The 13,066-nt window shown below is 35.3% G+C and overlaps 1 protein-coding gene across 3 annotated transcripts in view; it reads right to left on the reverse strand.

The window, feature by feature from the left end:
* Nucleotides 1-3,665, reverse strand: part of SPINK5 (serine peptidase inhibitor Kazal type 5) — a 64,905-nt gene extending 61,240 nt beyond the window's left edge. For all 3 annotated transcript variants that reach the window (XM_074292156.1, XM_074292154.1, XM_074292155.1), the window contains exon 1: nucleotides 3,535-3,665. In XM_074292156.1, coding sequence (XP_074148257.1) covers nucleotides 3,535-3,643 — 109 coding nt within the window. In that variant the 5' untranslated portion in view covers nucleotides 3,644-3,665. The remainder of the gene's footprint in view (nucleotides 1-3,534) is intronic.
* Nucleotides 3,666-13,066: the final 9,401 nt, after the last annotated feature.

Consider the following 13,066-nt stretch of genomic DNA (forward strand, 5'->3'; position numbering starts at 1 on the left):
TAACAAAGGAGAAAACTATGGTCTAACAGTATAGTAGAAAGAGCCTCCCATTTGGAGAATAAGTAACCAATTTTGGATCTATTTTCCTGTCATTTATTAACTTTCTGACTTTGAGCAAGTCTCATAACTTCTCGGCCCCACTTTCCTCATCTATAAAGTAAGAGAGATATCTACAATCCATTCCAGCTCTAAATGTATGTTCCTAAGACTTGACTAACATCACACAGATAATACATAGTTGAGATACAACCCAGTCATTCTTAATTCTAATACTGAGCTCTGTCCACTATACCATTTTTTTTTTTTTTGGTTTTTCAAAGTACATGACTGGCCTGTAGGCTCAAAGCTAACAGGTCACTCCAAATATCTATTTTCTACCTAAACATAAAGGGCAGCCATATGACACAGAGGATAGAGTGGTGAGCCTGGAGTCAGAAAGACTCATCTTCCTGAGCTTAAATCCAGCCACAGACACTAACTGGGTGACCTGTGAAGGTCCTTTAACCTCAATTACCTCAGCTAATTTATCTGTAAAATGAGCCAAAGAAGGAAATGGCAAACTACTCCAGTATCTTAGTCAAGAAAAAGTCAAGACCAAATAAGGTCATGAAAAATTGGACATAACTGAACAACAAAACCTACACTTAAGATAGCCTGTTTTAATTTGAATATGTATTCTAAATTCATCTAGACCTGTTTCCTAATTGAAGTTTTATCAACCCTAGATCTATCCACTATTAAGCAAATAATGTGACATGGAGAAAAGTGGAGAAGACTCAGAGTTAACAATGCTGGGTCCAAATCCTTTTTCATAAACTTCCTAGTCCAATAAATGTAGTAAAGACATTTAATTTCCAGATCCATAAAAGGTATATAATGACACTTGTACTATATACTTTTCAGGATTATTAAGCCTTGTAAAGCTTAAAATACCAGATAAAGAGTTATTATTAATAAGGCTACTACAAAGCACTGGGTTTCTTTGGCCTTTGTTTGAGTAAAGTGTGTCAGACTTGGAGTTAAAAAACCTAGTTCTATTTTCTAAGTTTACTATGGACTAAGTGACCTTGAACAAGTGAGTACTACCCGAACTCAGGGCCTTAGTTTTTCCCTTGAGAAAATTGTACCTTTCTTCTGCTCTGGCTTATATAAAAAATTTGAATAATAATACCAGTTCTCCTTTCTTTAGTGTTTTAGTTTAAGATTCACAGAATACTTTTTTTCATATCTCCTTATAGGTATATCCCCTTTTTATTAAGAGGCTTTTACTATAGTTACAAAGCTAGTAAGGGATAAAATTATCAGGACTATATGCCAGAATCGTCTGTCACTTCAGTTATGTCTATCTCAGTTTCCCCAACTATAAAATGGAGATAATAATACCTACCTTTTAGAATTGTTGTGAAAATAAAATGAAATAATATTTGTAAACAAAAGTTTTGCTTTGCAAATATTAAAGCACTACAAAAATACTTGTTATCATCATCACCATCATTCCTAGAACCCAGATGTCTTAACTTCTAGTCCAGTCCTCTTTTAGCTAGGCTGGTGAAATTTGGCTTTCTTTGGAAGAACAGCAGAACCAGAATAGCGGTATCTGGTCCCACATCTCAACACAAGCAATTGGGCTTCGAGGCTCTCCAGATGAGCCCTAACACCATACTTACTCAACTCTACTAGGGTTCCCATTGGCAAGAAAATTTTAAAAGGCAAGGAGGACAAAACTTCAAAAGAAAAAAAGGTATACAAAATGAGGGAAGCAGAGGTGTTCTCAGGACACTCTAGCCCCTTAATAGGAACTGGCTTGTTTCCCAGGTTTTATCCTACTTTGTTATGAGAATTCCATAAACTGTAATTATAATTTTTACATTTCTAGATTTATATATTGGAATTATATCAAGCCTAGTACTTTAATCAATTATTCTGATCATCATTTCAAAAGAATAATTGCACTAGTCATTTTTCAGAATTAATGATAGAGAAAATACTTTGTAACCTTTAAAGTATTATAGCAATATAAGTTACTAGTATTACTAGCTCTAGTGAATTGTCTGAAGATAGTTAATGGCATTTGATCTGATTTTTAAAAGATTGTCAGAAATTCAATATTTTCCTTTGGTCCTCCATTTTTTTCAGAATAGAAGAATGTAATGCTGCCCCAGGAGAGGGATCATTTCACCACAATGCTTCACATTTTCTGAGCGCTTAAAATTGTGACATATCCTACTTTGTCTATTCCTTTTTACTTTAGACCAATCTTTCCTACCCCCGGATGATCTTTCAGAAGGATAGCTGCCACCCTACCCCCTATTTTCTGTAACATCAATGGGCATGATTTAGCATCTACTTCAAGGTATGGGCAACATCTTCTTCCTGATCACCAATAATCTCTATATCAGACCTATCTAGAACCAATTGATGATGTTTTATTTTCCTGTTGGTGAAAAAGATAGCCAAGGAGAGAGATAACAACATTAAAAAATATTGAAAAGGGATTGAAAGTAAGCAGAATATTTTATACAAAGAAAATCATAGAAAGGGAAGAAAAGAGAAGAGAAAGAATGGAGAGAAAAGAGGAAGGAGAGCAGAGAAGAGGAGAAGAAAGGAAAGGAGAAGAGAAGAGAGCAGAAGAGAACAGAGAACAGGGAAAAGTAGAAAAGAGGAGAGGAGAGGAAGGAATGAAAGAGAAATGTGGAACTAGAACCCATGTTTTCTGACTCCCAGTTGAGGACTCTTTCCTACTCTATTTATATTGCACAACAGTACAAAACCCCTTCATTCTAGGGAAGAAGCCACTATCTATTTGGGATGTGCTACTTGGGCATGATCTCAAATAAGTCCTCTGCCATGGAAATAAAAGAATATGGAAATGGAAATGAAAAAAGAAGAAAGGAATAAAAGAGAAAGGCAAAGAAAATAGAAAGAAAAGGAAAGAGAAGAAAAGAAAAGAAAAGAAAAGAAAAGAAAAGAAAAGAAAAGAAAAGAAAAAAAAATTACTTGCCACATCTCCTCTTTCCCCTTCCCTGCCAATCGAACAAAAATATAAACTACTCATATTTTAATCCCTCAGTTTCTGATAGAATTAAATTTAATATTTACTTAAGATGTAGCCAATTCTGAAAAATAACCACAAAAGCTATGGAGGACCAGTCAATGAACTTAAAAGAGTGAATAATCCAGTGGAACAGGATAAAATATAACTCAGATTCTAAGCCTGGCTTTGTTGCTGGATAACTAAGTGACCTTGTGTGATTCAGTTCAACCAACAATCTCTTCTCCCTGGATCTCTGAAAATCTTCTGTCAAATGAAGGGGCTTGACTAGATGTGTCTCAAATAATAGCAGCTGCTTACATTCATATGCCACCTTAAGATTTGCAAAACAATTAAGTTGAATGAGCTCCCTGGATCTTCACAACAAGTTTAATATTTCCCAGCTCTATGATACAATAAAGAAATTTCTTTGAATGGTCCTATAGATGGAAACCCTATCTTGAGTAGATAGAACTACAGGTGGCAGGCAATTAAGTACTCACCTGGGATGGAGCCCAAGACCAGGATGAGTAGAACACACAGGGCTGAACTTCTCATTGTAAAGACAGGTCTTGCAAGACAGCATCTATGAGTCGACTCGGCACATTGCATCGCTAACCGGATGCTCTGACAGGAAACAAGGCCGATGGGGAGTCAATTATTTTATACAAGAGTAGCTCCACCCCCCCCCTGAGGTTGCACCATCCTTCCTCTGAAAGCCATCATTAACAATATAAACCAGTTTGTTGAGAGCAGTGCTGATGAATGTGCACAGCAGTTTCCATGGCATATTTGAGATCATGACCAATTAGTACATCCCAAACAGATAGTGGTTACTTCCCTAGAATGGAGGGATTTTGTACTATTGAACAATATATAGTAGGAAAGAACCCTGAACTGGGAGTCCAGAGACTTGCATTCTAATGCCACATTTCCTACCAACTTGACAAGTGTTAATAGAGCAAACCACTCTGGAAGATCCAATTTTCTCATATTTAAAATGAAGGGATGCCCCATGGCTTACATTTCACCTGTGTACTGGTGTTTTGGGTCTGACTTTGGGCTAGAAAAAATCCCAGAATTTAAGAGAAAGAATAAGAAAGAAAAAGAATAAAGTTACTCAGTGTGTGCCATTGACTCTATCTACCATTCATTGTGAGAATTAGAGAGCTGGAATTGTGAGAGCTGGAAGGAGCTTTAAAACATCAAATTTCAGAGTTGGAAGAGACTTTTGAGCATAGAATGTAAAACCTATAAGGGACCTGAGAATATAAACTAAACACAACTAGAAGAGGCCTTAGAACACAGAATGTCAGCACTAGATGAAAACATAGAATGGTATATCTAAAAAGACCTTCAGAACATAGAATGTCAGTTCTGAAAGGAAATAGCAATATAAGATATCAGAGCTAGAAATGGCCCTAGTAATTAAATAATTGTCAGCAAAAAGAAAAAACATGTTCAGGTTAATACCATAATAAGTATAGTACTAGAATTCAAATCTCCAGATTCAAAAACTAGTTCTCTCCCACTCTATGGTGTCTTTCTCTTAAAATATACAACTTTATTTCATTTAAAAGTACTCTCATAAAATTGAATTTGCCCTTCTTAAATAGGATATTGCCTAAGTGATAAGACTCTCACTTTGTTGCCAGCCTATGATTCCACTAAACTAGTAACTGAGGAATGCCATTGGAATCACCGTTGAAGCTCAAGTTGGTATAATGGAAAGTTTTCTAGTCTGGGAGTCAGGACACTGGAGTCCTATCTCTGCCATTAATTTAGTCATGGATTCTGGAGCAAGGTCTACTTTCTGGATTTCTGTTTCCTCCTTTGTCTTCCACTGAAAATGAAGGATTCAATCTCTGATATTCTATTTTTTAGAGTATCTCTGAAAAATCTCTGAGCTCTCATACGTGATGTCCCAAGACATTTTCTAGCTCTGACAATGTGTATTTTATAATTGCATTTGTATAATCACTAAGTTCATTTCCAGTTTTCAGTCACTGATGAAGTCAACTCTGGAAATTGGTAGGTAAGGAGCAACATGGTTTTTACTTTTATACCATCCTGATCTATTTTTTCTAAATCTTAAAACACCACCTTACCCTGATCCAAATCTTTATTCTGGAGCCCTACTTTAAATCCTGGACAAAAGTTTCTGACTCTTGGCAAAACAAATATATTTTGTTTCTTAAATGCTAGCTGTTGAATGCTTATAAAACGACATTTTCTTGTCGGGATTGGTTGAATCTGCTCTTTAGAACCTCTTCACCACCACCAAGATGTAGCTCACACCAATCCATTTCTAATGAGGGAAGCCATTTCTAAGAGAAGGGCAGAGCTAATGGCTGTGAGATGATTGACTGAGTGAAGAATCTAAGTTATGAGGAAAGATTGTGGGAGTTGCTTTTCTTCTGACTGGAATAGAGGATGTAAATGCCTTTTAAATTTGAAAATTAAGCAGAAAAATTGCTTTAAAATGGACCAAAGTAAGATTTTTCTCAGAGAAATGAATGTGAGAGAATAGTTAGTAAATTTATCTATTAGAAGGATGGCCAGATTGACCATACTTCTGAGGTTCTTTCCATTTTAGCTCTGGAATGCTGTGGATCTAGAGTTGAATCACTCAGTACTCTGCTAATCTTTTTGTGAGCCTGGAAATCCCAGGGATGGAATGGAGACTCTGGAGTACTGGGAGGTGGTTAGGGTCAAAATCAGGGTCAGGTTTAGGGAGTAGTCATGGCAGATGTTAACTGTCAGGATACCCAAGCAAGACCCCCTTTCTTCATCAAAGAGGGGATTTACAAAATGGTAAATTACAAAACTGAACTGACTCAAGGCAGAGGATCTTCAAAGATACATAACAATCTTAACTTGAATAGGTCCCTTCTTTACAAAAATTCTGACACTTCATCATGATCTCTGGTTCCATAGTCTGTTTGTGTGTTCTACTCTATTCACCCCTGTTCTGATCTTGCCTTCCTTCATTCATGGTTGTAATCACAGAATCATAGCTAAAAGGAACCTAAAAAGTTATCTAATACAACTCCTTCACTTTACAAAATGGAAAAAACTGACACTCAGAGAAGTTAAGAAACTTTCCCAAAATTCCATAGGTAGAAAATAGAAGGGTCTGTATTTAAATTGAGGTCCTTCCTTTAACTATAGATTCAGTGATCTTTATGTTGTACCATGCCATAATCTTACCCTTCACTTCTGAATCCCTTGCCCCTTTGTTCTTCCTACTGTTCACTCCTTACTATTCCTCAACCCCAGATCAATCCCAATTGCTCCTGTCCCCACTACTGAACCAATGGATTTAATTCGATAAGACATGAACTTGTTGACTACTACAAATTTTTATTGTCCAATCTCAACTGGACCCTCATTGCTGTGTAGGAATCCTTTTATCTCTTGAGTTATTCTATTAAGCTTTCTACAATAGATTAGGCTTCCAACTCTATCCCCATTCTTTGTATCTCAGCAAATGACCTTTCCTTCTATTCCTAGAAGAGGAGAAGGAGGGGAGGGAGAAGAAGGCATGTTAAAATGGATAGAGATAATCTTGGAGCCAGGAAGACCTAAGTTCAAATCCTACTTCTAAAAGAAACTAGCTAAGTGACACTAGGTCAGTAACAATATTTTCATGTTCTTAACAATCCTCTAAGATGTAAGTTGCAAAAAAAGACAACATGCAGCATAAGAGCAGTAGAGAGGGATTCCCTTATTCAGAAGTTCCCTAAATCAGTTAAATCTCAACCTCGTCTATCTATCTATCTATCTATCTATCTATCTATCTATCTAAATGTGTGTATATATATATATGTATATATATGGCATATATATATATGTATAATGACTATATTTTGTTTCTCCATCAAAGATATATATGTATATACATAAATACATGTGTATGTATCTGTGTGCATGTATGTATATATGTATATGTGCATATATGTATACATATATTCATGTATATGTGTATATGTGTGTGTAAATGTATGTATGTATGTATTTTGGGAAAACGAGGAATTCTGAAGTTGGGAATTAAGAGGTACTGTATTCCACACATGACTTACCACTTCTACAAAATCATGGGGGCCAGATATGGATAAATACACATATACATGAATATATAAAAACACATAATATATATAAAATACTTACGATGTGTAAAGTACAGTGCTAAGTACTAAGGATACAAGGAAAAAATATGGAATACTCTGCTCTCAAAGAGCCCATATTCCAAAAGAGGAGAAAACATATATGGAAGGTTTTAACTACCAATCTTATGAAAAAGTCTTATGGTTCTTATGGTGTAGCAGCAAAGCAGATGGCAATGCTTCTCCTTTAATATCATTTCTACTGATGAAATCATATCAGTTTCTGATGGACCATTTGACAGTAGAAGATTTTGGATACAAGAACTTTCTTTTCTGGATCTTAAATATATGTGCCTGGTTGACAGGCCACATATCCAGAAGAGTTGCTTCCAGGACAATGGTTACATGCACTGAGCCCAGAGTCTTGCTTTGGATGTATATATACATATATGTCGTATTATGTCCAGCCCTAATGTCTCATTTGAGTTGCAGTTACCCACATATCCAATTGACTACTAACTCCACTTGATTTTTCTACCATCCCCACCCAATTCAACTAAAATTTCATAATTAAAATCATCATCTCTTCCATATCCTATTTCCTCACAAGAAAAAAAAAAATCTGTCCCTCCCTTCACATTTTTTATTTCTGGTGATGGTACTACTATCTTTTTTGTCATTTATATTCAAAAATCAAAGTAATCAATTCTTTTCTTACTTCCACTTCTCAAGTCTCATTGAAAGCAAAGTCCTGTTGATTCTACTACCTCATCTTTCACATGTTCTCTCTTATCTCACATGGCTATCACTCTTATTAGGCCCTTATTACCTTTTTTCTGGATCATTGCTATAGTCTCCTAATTGGAGGCTTACCTCCTTGTCTCTCATCTCTTTTCTTTACACAGCTGCTAAGATAATTTGCTAAGGCATCAGTTTGACCATATCATTGCTCTAATTAAAAACTTTCAGCATATCTTTATTACCCCTAGTTAAAACACAAAATCATTAATTTGGTTTTTAAAGACCCCTCCACAGATTAACAAAGAGCTACTTTTTCAACCTTATTGCTCTTACTGACCTGCTTATGTTCTATAATTAGCCAAATTGTTAGCAACATTGATAAATGATTCTAGCCATTTGATCATTTTTGCTGTGTATTTAGCACATACCAAATTTTATAGGCTGCAGTATTATATTAGTTTCTCTTATTTCCTTGCATAACCTACATTGATCACCAGGTTCTGAATTGCTATCCTAAATTCTATTTCCATAAACAAATACACATGACTTTGGCACTGGTTAGATGCTTCTTTGTTGACATATTGTTGGCTCAGTTCATGAGGACCTTTAGAGGACCTTTTCCTTCCATTATTGGATTGTAGCCATTTTATAAACTTCATCTGAATGTAAAAAATTTCTACTATATTTGATAAATCGAATATCAGATTCCCATTCTCTCTTAATGAAATGTTACCAACTTGTTCAAAAAGTACTTCTAAAGAATTTTTAAAATTTCTTTATGATGTTCTCTAATAAGGTTGCTTATTATGTGTTTGCTTATTTGCTTATTTATTTTATTCATTTGTTTGTTTATTTATTGCCTTTCCTCTAAGTTCATCTCAATGACCACTTCTTCTATCAAGTCTTTCCTGTTCCCCTCCAACACAAAGTATTTTTGTCTCCTATATTTTTTAAAAACCTTTTGTCCAGATCTTTCTTTTGCCTCAATCACTGCTAAACTTGTATGATATGTATCTAGAAATATGTCATAGCTATCCCACAATAGATTATAAACATCTTGAGTGCAAGAATTATGACATTTTAAACATTTTTTTATTCCTAGAAGATAGCATTGTGCCTTGCCTGGAGTAGATGCCTAATAAGTGTTTGTTGAATGAAAGAAAGAATTCTCAACAAGTATTCATTACTGAACCTCTACTTGGAGATCTCCAGTGATAAGTTTATCTTCACAATCTTGATCCTTTCTATCTTTCTGGGCTTATTAGACTTTACTCTACTCCCCATACTATAATGTCTAATCATAATAACTTAATGAGTTCATCACTCATTATGTACTATATTCTATCTCCAAGCCTTGGCATTGGTTGGCTTCCAATACCGGAAATGCTCTACATCTTAACTTCTACCTCTAAAATTCCTTACTTTTTTAAAGACATTAGTCAAGTATCTCCTATTGCAGGAGATTTTTTTCCAAACCTCCTGCTGTTGGTGCCTGGCACGTAGTAAGCACTTAAGAAATAATTATTAATTGATTGAATGGTTGTTAGTCAATTGAATTTATCCATTGAATTGTTGTTATTCCCAGTCAAAAAAGAAAAAGAAAACAGTCTCCTGAGCAGAAGATATGCTTAAGAAAAGTTGAACAGTTAAACATGTTCATGTCTATCATCACCATCATCATTATCAATCTTATTTACCTCAGAAATGTCAATCTTAGATGAAATAGTCCCAAATTAGAAACAAAATATAAGCCAATTCAACACAAAAGAAAGATATGAAGTTACTATCTTGGCAATTCTAAATACAAACAAACAAACCAGATTTTTGTAAACCTCAAGCATGGGAATGAATAATTCTCTGATATAGACAAAGGGAACAACATTAAAAGAGATTTGGTAAGAAAATCTTGAAGATGTTAAAAGTCTCTCTGATGAAAAAGACCTCTTTTGTCAGGACCTAGAAGATAAAACCATGAGTAGAAGCTAAAGAAATGCATATTTGTATTTCATGTAAGGAAAAGTTATTTTACAATTAAGAATTTCCTAAAATGAAATGAACTGTCTTGGGAAGGATAGTGTAAATTGTTACTGGTGAGAATTTCCTTTTCAGGTAATTGTTGATCTCTGCAGTCCTTTCAACTCTGAGATTCTGTGATTTGATGATGAGATTTTCTTTACTTTCATAGCCATCAAAGCTAGAGAAGCTATGCTTACAACATAGCTTTAAATGGTTTGTCAATTCTGTTTTCTTTCTTCTATTCCCCCTCTGATATCTTCCCTCTCCTATTCATTTAAATCATTGTATTCCAATAAACTATAAACTCAACTGACTCAACAGTGTGACACAGCAGTCCCAAAAGCTAATGTGCTGGGAATTAAGCTGTGCTAATTAAAACAGAATGTGCAGAATCAGAGAATTAGTTATCACACTATCTTCTGTTGCATAAAATATTGTGTCCAAAAATGAATGACGTATTTTGATAAGGGCATAGACAAACTGGATTGTGCCCGAAGTGAATAACTAAGCTAGTAAATAAATAAATAAAACTGCCACACAAGTATCTAATGAAGAAACTAAGGGTGTTTTGCTTAGAGAAGAGAATTAGCTACAGAGATAGGTATCTTCAAGAATTTGTAGTATTTAGGGGAAAAGGATTTAACTTATTCTGTTTGGCTTCACGAGAGAGACTCAAGAGGAGTCCAGGATAGAGACATGAAAAAAAACAGCCTTTAGTTCAATAAAAAAAAAAAAAATCTTCTGAACAATCAGAGGCATTCCAAAAAGGAATAGAAGTAGTGGGTTCACTTTCATTCAAAAGTTTTCAAGTTGAGATTTTATAACTTATCCAGAAAGAGGTAGACAAAAAGAGTACCTCCTCAGGAATGGTTTGGACTTATTGACCCTTCCCACTCATATAGTCTGTTGATTTTATTCTCTTCTTTGCACGTAACAATTTGTTTCCTCATTTGCAAAGCACTGGGTAGACCAGATCTTGCTTTACCACCATCTCCTTGTAATGCTCCTCTCACAACTTGATCCTTCTGCCCCTCCTTATAAAGTAGATTGTGTTTGTGACACAGGCCCAGAAGCTACAGAGATAAGCAATCCCATGGGCTGCCCTTAGAATAGAATGGAATGGCATTACAATTGTTAATTGTGTGGCCAGAGCTATTTATGGTTATTATTATTTTTATTAGATGACTAATCATAGCAAGAAATCATAAGAGGAGAGTTTCACTGATTAATTTTTAGAGACATTAATTTGGCGGACCAAGTGGAAAGGAGATCTAAATATGTCAACCTCTAATGTGATAATATAATATATTTATACTGCTTTAAAATTCTTCCAGAAGCTACCAACAGGATAATTGCTGTTGAATGATGGGTCATCAAATCTTGCTATTTTTACATAGCTCTACAGTATCTCTTGTCTATGTTCCCTTCTCTCTGTTCACATAGACATCTCATCAATTCCCATATTACTTCTCAGTATACTATTGCAAATTGCCTTCTGGTAGATCTTCCCACCTTAAATCTTTCCTTACTCTAATCCATACCACACTTAGGTACCAAAACTATTTTCCTAGAACGTAGGTATAGCCATGTCACATAATCTGTCCCAGTCAATAAACTCCATTGTTTGACTTCAAAAACTCTTTACAACCTGCCCCTTCCTACCTTTTCAGTCTTCTTACAGTCACTCTCTCCCTACATGTGATCCAGCTCTGCTGATCTTTGCTTCCTAAACTTCCTTCAGCACTCAACTAAAGCTCTATCTTCTTTTAGATTTTTTCCTGTCCTCTCCCCCATCCCCATTACCTTCTATCTCTTGAATATATATGGTTGAATATATAGTTATTTAGATATTGTCTCCCTCATTAGAATGTGAGCTCCTTGAAGCCAGCAACTGCATTTATCCTTTTCTTTGTGTCCATGATGCCTGACACATAGTAAACCCTTAATAATGTTAATTGATGACTAACTGACCTGGATGTTTCCAAAAATGATTTGAGAAGAAATTAAATGTCATTGTCAGTAACAACAAATTACAATATGCAGATACACAGATAACCCTAACATGACATCCACACAATAATGACATAATCTCAGTGCATGGTCCATCACTTAGTTAAAATCATGAGTAAGTTCGTCACCTTGTTTTCCTTTTCTGTAAAAAAAAAATGGAAAACATCCCCTCAGAAGTCATTGTGTCAGTCTTCAAATATATGAGAAATATGAGCTATTAACTTTTAGAAATAATAAATGTATACAGAATGACACCATAGCCAAGAAAAACCTAACATGATTTCATCAGTGTTAAAAGATAAAGTAGCCATAAGAGTGAGAGGAGTAATCGTCTCTTTGTCCTCTTTCCAAGTCAGACCAAAATATAGACTCACAATGTTAGAGCACAAAGGGACTTTAGATATCATCTAGTCCGATTTTTTCATCTTACAGACAAGTAAACTAGGCCACAGAGAAAGACTTAGCCAAAGTTATACAAATAGTAATAGGCTTTAAATTCAAAAAGAAGTATACTGACTCCCAAATATGCCAACTTCCCCATGAATAAATCATAGATTTTTTTCTGGAAGGAACCTTAAAGATTATCTACTTGAAACACACTAATTTAACAGATGAGGAAACTAAGGTCCAGGAAAGTTAATTTGCCCAAAATCCTATAGGCATTAAGTTGGAGAGCCAGTATCCAAATCCTGGACTTATGACTTCAAATACAGTGTTTTTTCCACTGTATAATGTCACCTTTCATCAACCATTCTGATTCTTCCCAAGTTCTTTTTAAACCCCTGATGTTAAAATAGTTGCATTTTTTTAAACTCAATATTTATTTGGAACATATTTATTCTTCTGCATCCTTCTACCTTCCTCTACATAAACTTGTGGACTCTCCCAGCATCAGACAAGTTCACTCTGCTATGGAAACTGGAACTGAAACAAACCTGGTTGGAAAACTCTCTGCCAAATTCTTATTTGTGATTTAAAAACAAAAACAAAAAATAAAACTAAGAGAGGAAGGGAAGAAATGAAGGGATGGGGGTGGGGGAGAGAGAGAGAGAGAGAGAGAGAGAGAGAGAGAGAGAGAGAGAGAGAGAGAGAGAGAGAGGAAGAGGGAGGAGGAAGAGGAGGAGGAGGATGAAAGAGGGAGGGAGAGAAGGAAGGAAGGCAG

The sequence above is a fragment of the Sminthopsis crassicaudata genome, chromosome 2 (genome assembly GCF_048593235.1).
Source record: "Sminthopsis crassicaudata isolate SCR6 chromosome 2, ASM4859323v1, whole genome shotgun sequence".
NCBI lineage: Eukaryota > Metazoa > Chordata > Mammalia > Dasyuromorphia > Dasyuridae > Sminthopsis > Sminthopsis crassicaudata.